This window comes from Gymnodraco acuticeps, unplaced genomic scaffold, assembly GCF_902827175.1.
Source record: "Gymnodraco acuticeps unplaced genomic scaffold, fGymAcu1.1, whole genome shotgun sequence".
NCBI lineage: Eukaryota > Metazoa > Chordata > Actinopteri > Perciformes > Bathydraconidae > Gymnodraco > Gymnodraco acuticeps.
This window is the reverse complement of record NW_022990682.1, coordinates 623,439-641,050: the sequence shown is the minus strand read 5'-3', so window position 1 is coordinate 641,050 and position 17,612 is coordinate 623,439. Positions and strand designations below refer to the sequence as shown.

Sequence of the window (17,612 nt, the reverse complement as noted above, 5' to 3'; positions counted from 1 at the left end):
TGACATATTTCATATGCATTTTTCAGTTCAAACAATTACAGTTGTATTTATTATTTAATAATAACATGAATAAAGAAATCAAAATTATCAAAAAGCTGTGAGGTAGCTGAAATATCAGACATAAATCTCAAAATATTGACAGACTTTCATCCAAAGCAAACTTACTTTTGTTAGAAAGACTTTTTAAATGTTAAATGTAAAGGTGGTAGCATTATTACATGAAAACCAGATTACCTGTTGGAGCCTCAGCAGGGTTTCTGAAATACTTCTGCAGCGGGAGATGGAGAGGAGGAGATGGTGTCTGTCAGCCGGGGGTGACACAGTGGAGTCTGCAGGTAGCGGCACTTTTATACAGAAGGTTACGTGAGAAATTCTGGAGACGGAAATATTATTCTTTGCCGATGGGAGTTTTTTTTGGACGTGCCAAAATATACAAAACAGGACTAACCTCTTTGGGTGGATGGGGCTAAAAAAAATATATCTGACTTTGCCAAGATTCTTTCTTGATGAGTGTCCAAATCTATCATGCCCTTTGGTGCGTTTGAATTTCAGATTTCGGGGGATCTGCATACATTACCCTTATCAGAGGAAGTGTGTTAAAACCCCTCGTCCCAAAAGTAACCCAGCAAAATTTCGAGATCAAGCCAGTTTATTTAAAACTCATTTAAAAACATGGCTGGTTAGCAATCAGCTCCATCAACACTAACACTGTATCTTTCTGAACAGCTTTAGCAGTGGCTATCTTTGTAATATGTATGCTTTACATTATTGTTTTTTATTAGCATCTCCAATATTGTGAGCCTTTTCGTTGCATGTTTATACTGATTGTATTAACTTGTCATTGTACATTTAATTTGTTTTCAGGGTGATTTTAACATCTGTCCAGGGACTACAGATGACAAATTATCTCTTGGCTCACTCACGCATTTACAGACATTTCTATCAATGCCCCTGTTAAATAAAAATAAATAAAAATAGTGATAAACGTTTCAAAAGTCACCGTGATCGAGGTAGTTAACACAAGGATTAAGTAACACACACACACACACACACACACACACACACACACACACACACACACACACACACACACACACACACACACACACACACACACACACACACACACACACACCCATATGAACACACTGATACCACACAGGGTGGGAATTTCACGACGGCCACGACGGCCATGGCCGTCGTTGCCCCGCACTTTGGCCGTGATGCCCTGTGAAAAAAAATGCAATTCACGGCCAAAGTGGCCTTGGTGCCCCTGTCAAAAGTTCCAGTGTAAACAACGCTAGTAAAGTCATATTAGTGCGCGCAGTAGGATAGTCCCGGGCGATGCCTGTGCCCTGTGGATCAGAGCGATTGCTCTGCTGTGATTGTTCCGTCAGAAATGCCTGTGGGGGCCCGACAGCCTCCTCCTCAGCCGCGGGAGCAAGACAAGCACAGGTAAGCAAGCGGACCAAGCTGTTTTGATATGATTTAACTGAAGTATGTGGTAGTATTTGAAAGGACTTAACATTTACGTGTTTATAGAAAGTACTATTGATAGGTAATTACCATTGTATTAGCCTATTTAAAGTTGACTCGTTACATTTTGTCATGAAAACTAGCGATAGCTAGCTAGTTTGGATAGCGCTAACGTCTTCCCTTCAAGGGGTCTACATCTAGTGTTGCTTCTACAAGCTAGCAGATAGCTGTCACCTTTGAATCTAGTATTTTTCTTGCTAAGCGGTTTTGATATAATACATGACTGACTTATGTGGTTTATGGCTGAACTTAACGTATACGTTAAAGAAACACTATTGCTATTCAGCCATTTGTAAAACGACTGGTGTTGACGTTAGTGCTACACTTTTCAGTCATGTTGATTGACCAGCGTAATTTAACCAAACGGCCTTTGTGCCCTGTCATGTGGCCTTTGTGCCCTTGAAAAAAAATGTGAACGGGAAGGCCAAATGGCCTTGCCCCTAAAATGACGAAATTCCAAGCCTGCCACTCAATGTAACTTCCTGGTGTTCTTGTGTCACATGGTTTAGAAGAAGTCCCATCATGAAAGAACAGTGTGTGTTTGTCCATTGGATTAAGGGTGTGTATTTTTAAAGGGTTTTAAAGTTGTCAAATGAAGTATTTTTTCTGGCATCACAAGGACAACTATTTTTAGACAAGTAACAAGGAAACAGATATTTACCATAACATTACGATCACTGAAGAGAGACATGCTTAAAGTTCCCATGTCATGCTTTTCTGGTTATTACCCATCCCCTTGTGTGTTATGTAGGTTCAGGGTTTCCCACACATAGACTATACTTGGGCGGGCCGCCCAGGTATATTAACGGCCGCCCAAGTATATTTCGCGACCCATTTTGTTTTTTGTTTTTTGTTTATAAATTTTTTTTTTTATTCGTCCGTGACCACGACGCCATCTGCGATCGATTAACTTGTAGACAATGATCCCTCGCTCCCTTGCTCTGATCTCGCCTCCTTCTGGCCTGTTAAGTGGCCTGCCTCACACAGGGTGACTGGCTATCCACATGATGTGGCCTGCCGACATGGCCACTGTCATACAGATCATAAATCAAAGCCCTTGATTGGTCTCTGTGTGTCATTCAAGCTCGGGATAACCTCAGCTCAGGTGAGGTAAAGGACTCTCTGAGTGTTTAGATAGTTAACTTAGTCTAAGTTCTCAGTGGGTCTCAAACGGTGTGGTCACCATTTATGTAAACACATATTTCCATTTGAGAGGGTAGTGATTGGTCTAATGAAGAGTGAGGTGGGCTGAAGATCGGAAGGCTGTGAGTTCAAATCCCGCCAGGAACACCACCACTAGTGTGCCCTTGAGTAAGGCACTTAGCCCTTAGTTACTCCAGGGAGAATGTCCCTGTAATCGGTCATTATAAGTCGCTTTGGATAAAAGCGTCAGCTAAATGAAATGTAATGTGATTTGTAAAATATGCATGAATAAATAAATAAAAAGTTAACTAGGTGAAAAAAGGTAAGATACACTTTTAAAACTTGTTGAGAGAAAACTAGTCTTTGCTGCTGCCTCAAAGAGGAGAGGGGGGAGAGGAGGGAGACAGGAGAGGCTGATTCAGGAGCTCAGACACACTCACAACTATAAATGAACCAAAAATAAATTAACAAGTTTCAGTGTTTTTTTCATATTGGAAATGGTATGTTATTGGTTATGGCCATGATTTTATGATTATTGAAATGTATACAGTTCTGTTTAATATAGGTGTTTCCATAGATCTAGTCTCTTTATTTCCCCCTCAAAATGCACCAGATTGATGCATTTAACTCCAAAATAAAAAATAAAATCTTACCGGGGGGGCATGCCCCTGGACCCCCCTAGAGGATTTGAGGTCGACCCCCACTAAAAATCACATGGATAGGTTCCTAAATACATTAATAAATACATTAATTTTTTTAAATAGTAGCCCATTTCCATATGTTCATGTGTGGGTGGTAGATTTAAACTATAGGGCTATCATTATGGACCCTGCCTGTACCTGTACCTGTTCGCTCTGCCATCGCGTGAAGGGTCTGCTAACAAGCGACCAACAGAAAGGTTAATGTTGTTGCACGTCACCTCAACCCCCCCCCGCTACCACCACCCCCCAAAGTATATTTCAGATCTGTGGGAAACACTGGCAGTTAATGGACCAGCACCAGAGGCATTCCCATACACACAGGCGTTGGAGCTGTTCTTCATGAAATCCCAGAAGGATGAAGTGCTCTGACAAACAGTGCCATCTTTGCGCAAAATGATTATACCGGAAACTTTTTTTTTTTCCCGCGCACCCCCCCCCCCCCCCCCCCCCCCCCCCCCTCCTTGCCACCACCCGCCCAAGTATATTTCATATCTGTGGGAAACACTGAGGTTTGTATGCATGTAAACGGTCTGCAGAGTCAAAAACCCGCAAAGTATACCCTGTAGCGAGTAAAACTCTAACACAGAAAATACCTGTCTATTCAGGCTGAGTTTCGCCGTGTCTCGCTGTCTCGCAGCAACCAGGAAACGACACCAGTAATCCAGCTCACACTGTCGGCTCCTCGAGTCTCAAAGGGCGGAGCAGCGAGCCCTGCAAAGTCCCGCCAACACGGCACCCAGACCCCACGCAGCATTCTCATCTGTTTGTCATTACTGGTGTCATTTTCTGGTTGCTAACAAACGCCGTTGTAACACATAATCACTGATGTTCCACTGTAACGGTGGTGGACTCATCAGAACAGAGTGGGCGAGCTGACCAATCAGCTTCATATAATCAGCTCATGATGCGTGTCCATCTTTTTAACCAATTACATTTGACCACAATCTCCAGCAGCCAATCATCGTGCTTCAGTCAAACTTTTAAATTGTTCTCCTCTCTCCTGCAGTCAGCTGTAATTTCCAGGCCTTTTTCTCAAAGGGTTAACCTACAACTTGGTGGAGCAGTTTTGACTTTAAAGGGGTGAACACACAACTGCAAGTCCATCTTCTATTTTGTCTGTTTCTAATTTGCAACCAAATAAATATTTGACCCATGATAGCCTACGTTTGAATCTGTGATTTTGAGGGAAACGCACAGACATCAAACCTTCAGAAGAGGTGTGGGACGTTAGTGCAGTCAAGGTGATAAGCATAAGCAAGGACTACGTCAACAACATTTGGATCTATAAATAAACCCCAATGTACATTCCAGGTGTTCCAGCATGTCACATGACTTACAAGAAATCACATCATAAAATAACTATGTTTGCTTGGCAGGGTGAACATGGGTGTGAATTTTAATGAATGTTTCTAAAAATTAAAAAAACACACGCCAGAAAACTATGTTGAATGGGAAAGTGAAAATGTAAAAAGATGTATCAAACAAAAATGTAATCCTCCTTAATGGTAGGAATATTCTTCACAAATATGTTGTGACCAATTGTTGTTTTGGAACAAAAAATGTAATTAATATATTTTAAATGTATTTAAAATTAATACAATATTCAGAATGAATCAAACAAACCTGCAGGGTTGAGGTGTTAACAGATCTTATTTACTTTCTTCTATATGTTGTGTAATTGCTGTTGTCTAAATGCTTTGTTTGATAGTTTGAATGACCCAAATCCATTGCATTGTACAAAAGACAAAAACACAGCTGTTTTCATTCGTTTCAGTCCACCTTTCATTTAATATGAAATATTTTGAAAACAATTCAGCATTCTTTGTTGAAAAGTCAGACATGTTGATTCCTAATCCAAACCAGATATTAGTATTACTAGTCTGGAAAGTAAGACACAGCTCTTTTTATTAGAATGATGCACTTCTTCCATTGTATACAAATATTATTATTATCAGCCTTTTTTCTTTTAGTCTCCATTTAAATTTAGACACAATGACATTCATTTTGACTTTAAAATGGATGACTAAATGTGATTTCAGTTTGAATTGAAAAGGTAAACAAGCAGAATTTCTGAATAGTGAAGCCCCATACTTCCTTCCTCACTTTGGAGACGGTTTGTAGCGGTTGCACCTGTCTCCGGTCAGGTGAGGGTCGCAGGTCAGGGTGTACTGGAACTCGAAGCCCCCTTTTTTGGCCGGACAGGAGTGCCTGTGTGTCCCCTGTCTCAGGTACACCACACATGATCCCAGATGGTCGTCAAAGTTTAAATCCTCGTCCCAGACCTCGACCCTCAAACCCCCATGTGTGTCCACCTTCGCAAAAAAAAAAGGAATGATTATATCGGTTATTGAACTAACATTTAAAGGTCACTTATTGTCTTTTATACATCAACATGTGTCCCCTCTGTGTAAACAGATTCTGAAAGTTTCAGGAAAAAAGATTCTCTCTTTTTGTTCTGATCCATTTCTATAAAAACCTGTCTGAAAATGAGCTGATCAGATTTTGGCCACTTTATGATGTCATAACGATGTTTTTGCTTGTGTAACAACTAACTCAGGCAGAAAACACCCAATGTAATCACTCTGATACCCCCACAAATATAAAAAGAAAAGAAAAAGGAGTAATGCTACAGTGGGCCAATGTTGTTTACAGTAAATATATTCTGTTACAACAGTGTTTCTCAAACTTTTTCATACCAAGGACCACTTAACCAATAAAAAAACACTCGAGGACCACCTAACTCCACAAATATCCAAAAACACATCGTTTTTTACAAATCGCCTGAAAATGGTACAAACAAGTGGCAACATGCGTGATGAAGGTGTTTATCTGGGCTATATCATGCAATCGAAAGTGAAACTTAAGCTTGCTCCATTGCGGAGATATTCCCGCGAGAGTGCGAAAAACTTAAATTACTTAATTAATTTCAAATGTGAAATGTTACCAATATACTCACGGACCACTAGGGGGCGCTCACGGACCACCAGTGGTCCGCGGACCACACTTTGAGAAGCACTGTCAAGAATCATTTATAATTAACTTATTGATTACAATTAGTGATGCATTGTTATGTCCCAAGTGTAATGTTGCAACTAGTAAAGGATTAGCTAATGTCTTTATATGCTGCTGGGTAGTTCATCTATTATCAATAGGTTTAAAAGTTATAAATAATAGTAATTAGTTATGTATAAAACAGATCCAGAGTTTGCAGATGCTAACAGCTACAACAACTCACTAACAGATCAAACCTGGGTGTAGGAGCCAAAATGCTTGTTTTGCCATTGCTTATTATTTCTATTATTATTATCTTAATTTCAGTTTACACCACGTTTTATTCTTATTGGTTATTACTTCCGGCAATCGTCACATGAATGGGGTTTATTGGTATTTAGTCACCTGTGGGATGTCGGTTTCGTGTATAACGAAGAGGAGAGTTTTGAATTGCTCCGACACTTTCTGTTGACCGTGTGGTCCGGACTTGGATATTGTTTGTTGTGTCTTTATTAACCTTCCTATTGTCTTTGATTCCCCCCCTTACTTTGGTGTTCACGGTCAAATTTGACCCGCCCTGTTTTAACTGCTATTACATTAACACAAAAACCATTAATCATCACCAAATTTAATTTAACACCATTGTGTTAATATTGGCTGTAAATATTGTATCAGACTACTGGTATACATGAAAAACTGCAGTAAATATACAAAGAACAGACACTGAACATGTATTGTGTGTGCCAGGTGTGATCCATGTGGGGGGATGGGCACATAAGAGCGGGAAATGTGTCAAATTGTTCTGTTTGTGTGTGCCAGGTGTGATTCACATCACACATGGGCACATAAGGGGGGGGAACACATCTAGAGTGTGTGTGTGTGTGTGTGTGTGTGTGTGTGTGTGTGTGTGTGTGTGTGTGTGTGTGTGTGTGGTGTGTGTGTGTGTGTGTGTGTGTGTGTGTGTGTGTGTGTGTGTGTGTGTGGGTGGGTGGGTGGGTGGGTGGGTGTGTGTGTGTGTGTGGGTGTGTGGGTGTTTGATCTGATCCGGATGGTTACTAATTCCTTTTCTTCATGGCGGTCATTTTTGTCCGGGAACACCATGGGCGTTACAAAGTTGACTAAATCATCCTAAATTCAATGAAAGTGGTGATCAGCATTTTGTATGTTCAAATGTCTACTGTGAAGGATATCATGAAGCCTTAATGCAATCGAATGTAAAGCAAAAAAGTTATGATTGATGAAAGTAGTAAATCGGTCAGATTTGACCCGAAGACAACAGGAAGGTTAAACACCATGACTTTTAACTACAGTACGGACTCTCGTATCGAACACGTCACAACGAAGAGCAAGTTTTAGCCTCTCAGCTTGGTATTGTATAAACTCTTCAATAAACAAACTAAACTGCATCCAAACAACTGAAAAATCACCTGTTTTTGTCCGTGTAAAGATCCCTCTCACCTCTCACCTGTGTAACAATGCCAACCGGAATATAGGACATTGGAACACCTGACATTTATATTTGGTATTAATAACCAAAATCTGCAAGCAGCTATAGGAACATCTGCTGTAAAATAATTGCCAAAATGTAATGGAAGTATTTGTGTATTTGTACAGCAAAGAAGAAACATAGAGTTCTTTATCGTAAATGTAGTTCGATACATTTCACCGCTGGTAATGAGCAGATTTACCGACCTTGCCCAGGTTATAATAAGAGTTCCACCAGGGGTCGTTTGACCGGATCATGTGAGTCCTGTAGTGGAAGGATCCGTAGAACATATTAGCATAGCTGTGAGACAACAAATGAAAAAGCACCAGGGGAATTAATACCACTGTTCACAGGAATATAAAACAACATAGCGAAATAACATACATCCTCTGATAAAAAACTGAATACAAATCGAGAAAATGTGTCTAAAGATCCAAGGAATGCAACTCAAAGAATATAGAAAACTTAATTACAAACCCACTTTTATTGTTTAGTTTTAGTTATAAAGTTCAAATAGCTAATTGAAGATTCAAGTAAATGGCGCCCTACATTGAGATTGATCCTCTTACGTCTTTTCAGTTGCCTCTTTTTTGTATCCTGATTACAAAATCCCATTATCAGAGGTGGAGTACAAATACTTTGTTACTGTACTTAAGTACATTTTTCTGGTATCAGTACTTTTTACTTTTACTTCTTACATCTTTAACCCAAATACCTGTACTTTCTACTTCTATTATTATTTAGAGTCATTGCGTGCCTATTGATTGATAACACGATCCGCGTATTCATCATGTCCTGGTCTTCTCTAAAGAAGAGGGACCTGCTTATAATGGACAGAGATGGCAAAAGTACACACATCCTTTACTTAAGTAGAAGTACAGATACTCGTGTTTAAAAATACTCTGGTAAAAGTACTGACTAAACTTCTTTACTCAAGTAAAAGTAAAGAAGCAAGAGCTTTGAAATGTACTTAAGTAAAAAGTACCCATAGCTACCAGCTGTTTTAAAGAGTACCTGACTTCCCTTTATATTAATAGAACAATAATGTCATTGTTAGCTAATGAATGTTTCCATGCTGAACAACGGCAACATGACAACGTTTTCATTGGTCCCTCTTCTTTAGAGAAGACCAGGAAATGATGGATACACGGATCGTGTTGAAATCAATAGGCACGCAATGACTCTAAAGAATAATGATCACGCCGCCAAACACACATTCAGACTAAAGGAACCAGCTGTTTGGAAAATGTGAGAAGTAGAAAGTACAGGTATTTGAGTTCAACATGTAAGAAGTAAAAGTAAAAAGTCGTAAGAAAAATAAGTATTGGAGTAGTACTGATACCAGAAAAATGTACCTAAGTATAGTAACGAAGTATTTGTACTCCACTACTTCCCACCTCTGATTATAAGCCCAGCTGTTTGATAAACCAGCTCCAGGTCTCGATGCCCCTCCTCACCTCTCCGTCCTGCCGGTCAGATCCCCTTTCAGGTTCCAGCCTCGAATGATGGTCACCTCCAGCTTTCCCCTCGAGGCCTTTTGAGGACAGCAGTTGGGGGCCAGGTTAGGTGTGCCCCCCCCACAGTTGGTTACTATGGAGGACTTATTCACAGCATTGTCCTCTAAATACTGCTCTATGGCGGCCTTCATCCCCGCCCTCTCTCCAGGGGCATCAGCTCGTACATCGGCCTCAGGGAGTATGAGACCACGTCCGGGTGCTCCTTGAGGGAGTTCAGCCAGTTCACGTAGCCCAGGGAGTCGTTACGGGAGAGAGAAAAGTCCCCCAACCAACCGGAGCCTCCCATCACCTCTGTGTAGTGTTGGTGGAGGCCGGAGCTGAATGAGGTGGAGACGTCCTTGTTCTCGAGCACGTTGCTGCACGATTTATGGCTGGCTGATAAACTGACCTTCCCCAGACCCACAGAGACTCCTACTGAGAGGCAGGAGTGGACCTGAAGGACAGGAGGAGCACAAAGATGGGATTTATAGTGGGTGAAGGGATGTAATTAAGCACATTTACTTAACTACTGTAGTTAAGTACTTCTACTTGAATACTTCAATGTTATGCTCCTTTTTTCTTCTACTTCGCTATATTTTGGAGGCGAATAATTTTCTTCTGCTCCACTAATTTACTTGACAACTCAATTACTAGCTACTTTGTCTTTGAGTTATACATACATAACAAATTAAACATAATTATTATTAGAAGTTAAACTACTTAACACATATTGATGTTTTGAGCATATACAATCATGACCACTTTTACCAACTGCACCATTAAAGTATATAATGCATCACTGGTTATAAATCACTAATATGAAGTATATAATATGTACTTTCTGTACTTCAAGTATATTACATTACATGTTAGACGCTTTTATCCAAAGCGACTTACATACTCAATACTGTGGGCAATCCCCACAGGAGCAATTTGGGGTGAAGTGTCTTGCCCAGGGACACAACGACATGCTGACTGCAGTGGGGTTTGAACCTGTGCTCCCCTGATCCGAACACCAATGCACTAGTCCACTGCGCCACAGCATCCCTTATATTTTTGATGCTATTACTTTTGTACTTTCACCTAAGTATGATTATGAATAGAATATTTACCTAAATGAATATTGCTGCATATTGCTTTCACCACTGTTTAGAGTTAATTGTCAATGGACTGCATTTACCAAGACTGTTGCCTTTTTAGTGGGACACTTGAATGTTAATTGTATTGCATATCTACGGCGGCCGACAGGTGCAAAACCTGCTAAAGTGCTATGACGTCCCAAAACACTTCCATTAGGACACACACGCGGCAGATTCAAAGAAAAAACCCACAAATGTTCCAAAATACAAAACACATGCAAATGAAGAAACATCTCCATTGTTTGCACCTGTCGGCCACCATACATTGCCTCACACTAACACACATTCATACTCCAATAGTGGCAGTGATTTGTTTCTGTGCAGACTGTAAAGACATGTGGGTTTTTTGTACCTCATTTGAGGTGAGTCCGTTCAGAGTGGACAAACAGGTCCGTGAAGCTGTGACTCGCCTGAGTCGCCCCCCGAGGTAAACCTGAATGTAGCACAATGTTGTGGAGACAAAAAAACATGGTTTTATAAAATGTTCCCTTTATTATTTACGCACAAAACAGAAAAATAACGACACCAAGTCAAATTCCTCGTACGTGTAAACCTACCTGGTAATAAACCTGTTTCTGATTGAAATGTATGTGTGTGTGTGTGTGCCTGCGTGCGTGTGTATGTGTATGTGTGTGTGCGTGTGTGTGTGTTTACCTGGCGGATGTAGTGAGTGCCGTAGGTGTGTATGAGATCACTGAACTGAGTCCTGGTGTAGGAGTTGTAGGAACTCGGCAGCCTCTCCAAGTCTTTACTGAACTCAGAGCTGAGGGGCGGTCTGAGGGACACACGGTAACTACACACAAAGACACAGATTAGTTCATTTTCTTGACAAACTTGAATCCAAACTCCTGGGTGTTTCAGGAGTGTTCACAGCGTACCCATAGTGGCTGCAGGTGATCCTGTGGGTGCTGAAGGAGTAGCGGTCCTCTCTGGTTCTTTCTGAAGAGAACTTATACACTGAGGACTTGGTTCCTCCCACCTCCAGCCCCGCAGTCACAAACTTGTCGACATTAAGGCCAACCTGAAATATGAAATAAAAGCTGCTTTATGTCAACCTATAATCATCAGCATGATATACAGTAATGTATTGAAGTCGTTTTTAGGGTTGCAAAATTCCGGGAATTTTCAAAGATGGAAACTTTCCATGGCAATTAACGGCAATTAACGGGAATTTATGGGAATGTATGGGAATAAACTGGGCATTTTCTAAATTGAAGGTTGGCTCTTCATAGGGAACTTAAATATAGTTGGGGAAAGTATATTTTATCATAATCTTGACTAAAACAAACAGATGCCATTCAAGTACACTTGAATATCCATGCCATAGCACACTGCTTACTGCATGGCTATTGAGACCACACAAAGGTTCGCAACAGGCTCACAAATGTGAGAGTGGAAAAACTGGTTGGCATTCGGGCAAACCTAAGGCTCTCTGAGCCTGACACAGAGCCATCCTCAACAAGGCTGGACAGTGACACTGCAGAGGAAGACTCAGAGGTGGATGTTGATGAGGCCCAGGAAGAGCCCATTGACTGAAAGGGTTTAGCCAAAATGCAGAGGATTGCTTGAAGGAAGATTTTAATGTGTAATGGGACTGTTTGGAGGGAGAAGGGCTCTTTTCATTTAACATTTAGAATGGGACTTTGTGGGGATTTTTGGATGGGGGGTGCATTTTTGTTCATTTTTTAATGAGTGGGGTTGAGGGGGATGAGTAATATTTAACTCAACATTCCTGTTTTTGTTCTTCAATGAAACAAATAATTGTTCAATAAAATAATTAAAACTTGTTCTGTTCTACTTAACATGAAAAAAAAAATGAAAGAAAATCTGTTGAAATGTCATGTTTTTTGTTTAATTTTGCATTGAATATTTCCAAAATTCCCCAGCTTAACTTCCCATGGAAACTTTCCGGAAATGTACCGGAAATGTTCAATACATTATTAGTTCGCAATACACTACTACTGGAAGTATCACAGCTGATTCAAAATTATATGAACCATAAAACACATTTAATACAATGTATGTCATACTGTGTATATATGTATCGTATATGGGCAGCAATGTACTTTAACCATATCATTGTTGTTGTAAGATAAAATAAGATAAGATATACTTTATTGATCCAAATTCGGGAAAACATTTTGTTATACAGCAATATGTGTTTTTTCCCCAAAACTTATGTGTCTCTTTTTCCCCCAAAAAAGAGACACATTTCAGTTGTTAAATAAGAGGAAAAAAAGATATACAGTATATACACATATACACATTTACTGTATATATATATATATATGCAAACTAAATATATTATTATGTTAATGTCAGTTAACATTAAGTCGATGTCCTTGTAATTATCAGATGTGAGAAGTTTTCTACCTTCCAGTCGTTACTGTCCTGTGAGGTGTACGTGTGAACCAGTGAGCTGTGGACACAATTTAGAATTAGATTTGAATGCTTATTAATTTTAAAGTTTCTTTCAGGTCAGATCTGTAAAGTGTAAAAAAATACTCAGTTAAAGTGCAAACTTCAAATGAAGAAATTGTACTTAATTACATTCTACCAATGAGTGCTTTGATACCTGACGTCGGTGTGTGAGCTGCTGTAGAGGTCAGCGTTACACCGGCTGAACGCTCGCCAGTCCACTGCAGAGACCGGCAGCTGAAACAGAAAATGCACCATGTTTATTATTCAGTATTGCAACTGTAAAAGCTCCTTATTGTTTACTCTATTACTTTCTGCAGCTGGTGGCCCTGAAGGGGGTTGGAGCAGAGCGTACAGGTGCCAGCGGGGGTCATGTAGGTCTTCACGTCGATCATGTAGGCTCCTTTACGCTGCAGGGTGACCACATCGAAGCCCTCCCCCACCAGGTTATGTCCCGGGACGAAGGGGGCGGTGTGGCACTGGCTGTAGTTCCCAACGCCACAGGAGAGGACAGAGGACGACAGAAAGAGCAGGACACTCAGGTGGAGGGGGGAGGAAAAGGAGAGCATGGCTGGAGTCAAAGAGAACCTGAAAGACAAAGAGAGAATCAGAATAACTTTATTCGTCCCACAGAGGGGACATTTACATTTGTTACAGCAGAAAAGAACCAAAGACAGCTTAATGTTTCCTAAGAAGCATGCATACACAAATATTTGTATTACACAATTTACAAAATACACATCCTGTAACAGTTTTGAAGATGTAGCAGCCAGGTATATATTGCACAGTTATTAACGGCATATATATATATATTGCACATCATTTGTATTTCACAACAAGGGGTGTTATAGCATAGTTTGTGTTGTTGTGTGTGTGGGGGTCTAGTAGGGGCTCCATAGTTTCTCTTGGAATAAAATCACACTGTACGTGTCCTCACTAACACTAAAAGAGTGGATCACATCAGTCCGGTTCTGAAATCTCTACATTGGCTTCCAGTACTATTGCTAGCTTTTAAATCATTACATGGTTTAGGACCAAAGTATATTGTTGAACTCCTACATAATTAGGAGCCATCAAGGTGCCTCAGGTCTTCTGGGACGGGTCTGCTATCGGCTCCGAGAGTAACAACAAGACATGGAGAGGCAGCATTTAGCTGTTATGCCCCGACACTCTGGAACAAACTACCCAAATCATGAACGTCCGCAGAAACGCTTACTATTTTTAAATCGAGACTAAAAACATATCTCTTTGCCACTGCTTTTAATTGAGATGATCATATTCGAACTACAGTATGCCTTTTAAACATGTATTGTATACCTGTGGTGTTTCTTTTTATTATGTTATTATCTTTGCTTTGTAATGCCTGTTGTAAAATGCCATTATATGTGTTTTTACTGTATTTCTAAAAAGTATTTTAATTTGTTTTGTAAAGCACTTTGAATTGTCGCGTACAGAAAAGTGCTATATTGTACATTTTACATTTATATATTGAGTAAATATTTAATATTCCATCCGTCACATACTTATGTAAATATAATACCTTGCTTTATATCTTGTTATTGTTAATTTGTAAATTCAACATGTATATTTTCTACTTTCTTGTTTATTTCTTGTCTTTTAATTTGTATTGTATAATGCCAAGTCTTTTTATGCTGCTGCAGCACAAACATTTCTCAAATTGGGACCAATAAAGTACTATCTTATCTTATTTGTTATATAGAATAGAAAAGATACATTGCTATGTGAGCGTTTGTCACGTCAGCAGGAAACAGATGTATTAACTCTATCCGCAACGTCTTCAAACCCCTCGGTCCAATTGACAAATTTAACAATAATTTATTTTAGTCGCGGTGGGACATTGTGAGCCAATGCCTGTCCAAAAGAGCCTTGGCGCCCCCAACAAACGCTAGCCTACATCGATCTTACTACATCTGAATAATGCCCTTTAAAAAGCAGGAAAACACTGCACCACTGACTGAAGAGCAGGTTTCTTAGAGAATGTGGCAATCATTTTAACACCAGTGGTTCCATCTGTGTTCCTTAAAGGTGGGGTCGATAATTCAGCAAGTGTCTCATATTAGAAGTTTGAATCGTCTTAGTATTGTTCTGGGTGAATTAAAGTGTTTCCGATATTTTGATCACATCCTTTGCTTTAAGGCTACCACACATTGGACACAATGTGGGCTCTAAAACAAAACACCTAGAAGATGTGGGAACATATCACTTGTATTATTGACTATATATTACAAAATTGAAATAACAATTCTTCAGTCTAATTCATGTTAACCATGTGATGCAATATTATTGTATCACTGTGTTAATATCCTGAGCGACCACATCGCTGACTTTGATTTATTTGTTTAATAATTAAGATTCTGATATCTTGCTTCGGGTATGATTTTAGGAACTTTAACTGAGTAACATTACTCCATAAGCCAATGCACCTGTTACCTAACAGCCCTTAGAAGGACAGAGCAAATTGACACACAAATAAAAAGCAAATTACATTTCCAGTTTCCGTTTTCAGAAAAACTGCAACTGCAAAAAAAGCCCACTGATTTGTGTTTCTTTTCCTTATTTTGTACATCATTTCATTTCATGTTTCTGTGTTGTTGTTGTTGTTGTTTGTTTTGTTTCTTTCCGTTAACTGTCAAGTGGGAACTAACTATTTATTGTAGTAAGTTTTTGTGTTTCTCTTATTATCCTACGATACTGTTATGTTTGGCTGTGAATAAGAAATATGGAAGGACAGACCATTCTTTTTAGTTTGGGGAAGGTCATATAAGATTATTTTCTTCTCCCTGCTCCTTTTTGGTCAATGGTGTGTTTACAGAGACATGTTTCATAAACAATTATTATACATTAAGTTGTGCATACCATGAACAGAATTAAATTGCCAAAACCTTTCACACACAACATAAATAAATATATATAAATGCATTCATTTGTGCTTTTTTTCTTAGAGGTGACCCTATAGCTTGAACTACTTCTGTTGCCAAAAGCAGCAGTAGATGTGCTGTATGAAGGCAAATTATGATTGTATATTTAATATATATACAACGGATAAAGTGGGTTTAAAACCTTACATTTATTCAGTCACTTGTCAGTCAAGCATTTACGACCTGGGAACTTTAAAAGCTTAAAGCATCAGCAGCTTTTGTGAATAGAATCAAGGCTTCTGCTTCACTAATAAAGAAGAAAAGACACACAATGTTCTACCTGTTCCACAAAGAAAGTTGATGCTGTGTCTCCTATTCCAGTCTTCACAATCTGACCAGGAAAGAGAGGATGAAGTTTGTTATCTTCTACCGCTCTCTTCTGAAGAAATGAAGGGAATAAAGGGAGTATCAAATCTGAGGAGATAAGGACAGTAAAAGCTGATTATTGATGGCCTTCACATTCAGGTTTAAGGTTCAAGTTTATAGTATACAGTAATATATAGTATAAAGGAAATGTAAATCAAAATGAACGCAAAAGACCTCTTGCTAAATATGCTGCCTAACATCAATGAGAAAACTCTGTATACTTTTATAAGTCGAACACATTTTAGACTTGTTTAATTGGCAATTCTAAATGAGGCTTTCTTTTAGTCAATTCTGTCTTTTTCACTAATGTCATGGTTTGGTAACCTGACTTTAAAGAGCAGAAACTCTCCGAGTCAGATCGTAAAGTGGTCCAGCAGACTGATTGGTGAGCCACAGCTAAACCTGGAGACCCTGTACCTCAGGCAGTGACAGCTCCATATCAGACGATGACTCCCACCCTCTGCACTCAGAATTTAAGCTTCTTCCTTCGGGCCGGAGGTTAGTTGTCCCAAGGAGTAGAACGAAGCGGTATGAAAACAGTTTTATCCCAGCAGCTATTGCACACATTAACACATAGGAGTATCACACAGATGCCTATTTATTTATTTATTTAATTATGAATGTCCATGTTTGAACTAGTGTTTTCCTTCTTAAATGTTTTTGAAATATTTTTGAGATTTGACTTTTTACTAGAGATGTCAATCAATCAATCAATGTTTATTTATATAGCCCAATATCACAAATGTTACATTTGTCTCAGTGGACTTTACAGTTTGTACAAAATATCAGTATGACAATACGACACCCTCTGTCCTTAGACCCTCACATCGTACAAGGAAAAACTTCCGAAGAAAACCCACAGTTTAAAGGGAAAAATGGGAGAAACCTCAGGGAGAGCAACAGAGGAGGGATCCCTCTCCCAGGACGGACGTGCAATAGATGCCGTGCCCGTGTGTAAATTGAAAAGATAATACATTTGCAACATAGGTAGTCCAAATGTTTGGAAATGCATGTGTGTATAATAGGAAGATGAATCCACGAGGATATCCATCCAGGACCTATGATCCAGGACCACAGCCACGACTCAAGATCCAGGGCTCGCGATCCAGGACAGAGGAGCGCAGGATCATCAGATGTGTCTGTTGTTTGTGTTTGTTTTTAGAGTGTGTCGGGTGGATCCCTTGTCTTTTTCTCTGCAAACAAAATCTACCTGCGGGTTCAAATAAAGAACCTGAACCTGAACTACGACGCTTAATTAAGAGACACAAAAATGCTCTTTTACAGAACAATAGTTATGAATGTGAAACCGCTATTATCCCCCGTCTATATGCTGTATGACAAACACTAATGTCAACATGAGGGCACGGTAAATAAGCAGCACTGAGTCTCACACATGA

The 17,612-nt window shown here is 39.6% G+C and overlaps 1 protein-coding gene across 1 annotated transcript; it reads right to left on the bottom strand.

The window, feature by feature from the left end:
- Nucleotides 1–5,161: 5,161 nt before the first annotated feature.
- Nucleotides 5,162–13,479, bottom strand: LOC117555340 (perforin-1-like). Its single transcript, XM_034230203.1, is given in 10 exon segments — nt 5,162–5,692; nt 8,064–8,157; nt 9,315–9,516; nt 9,519–9,807; nt 10,845–10,925; nt 11,147–11,285; nt 11,371–11,513; nt 12,866–12,911; nt 13,068–13,147; nt 13,222–13,479. Coding segments are annotated over 10 exon segments (1,545 nt in total). The 3' UTR covers nt 5,162–5,479.
- Between the last annotated feature and the right edge of the window lie 4,133 nt (nt 13,480–17,612).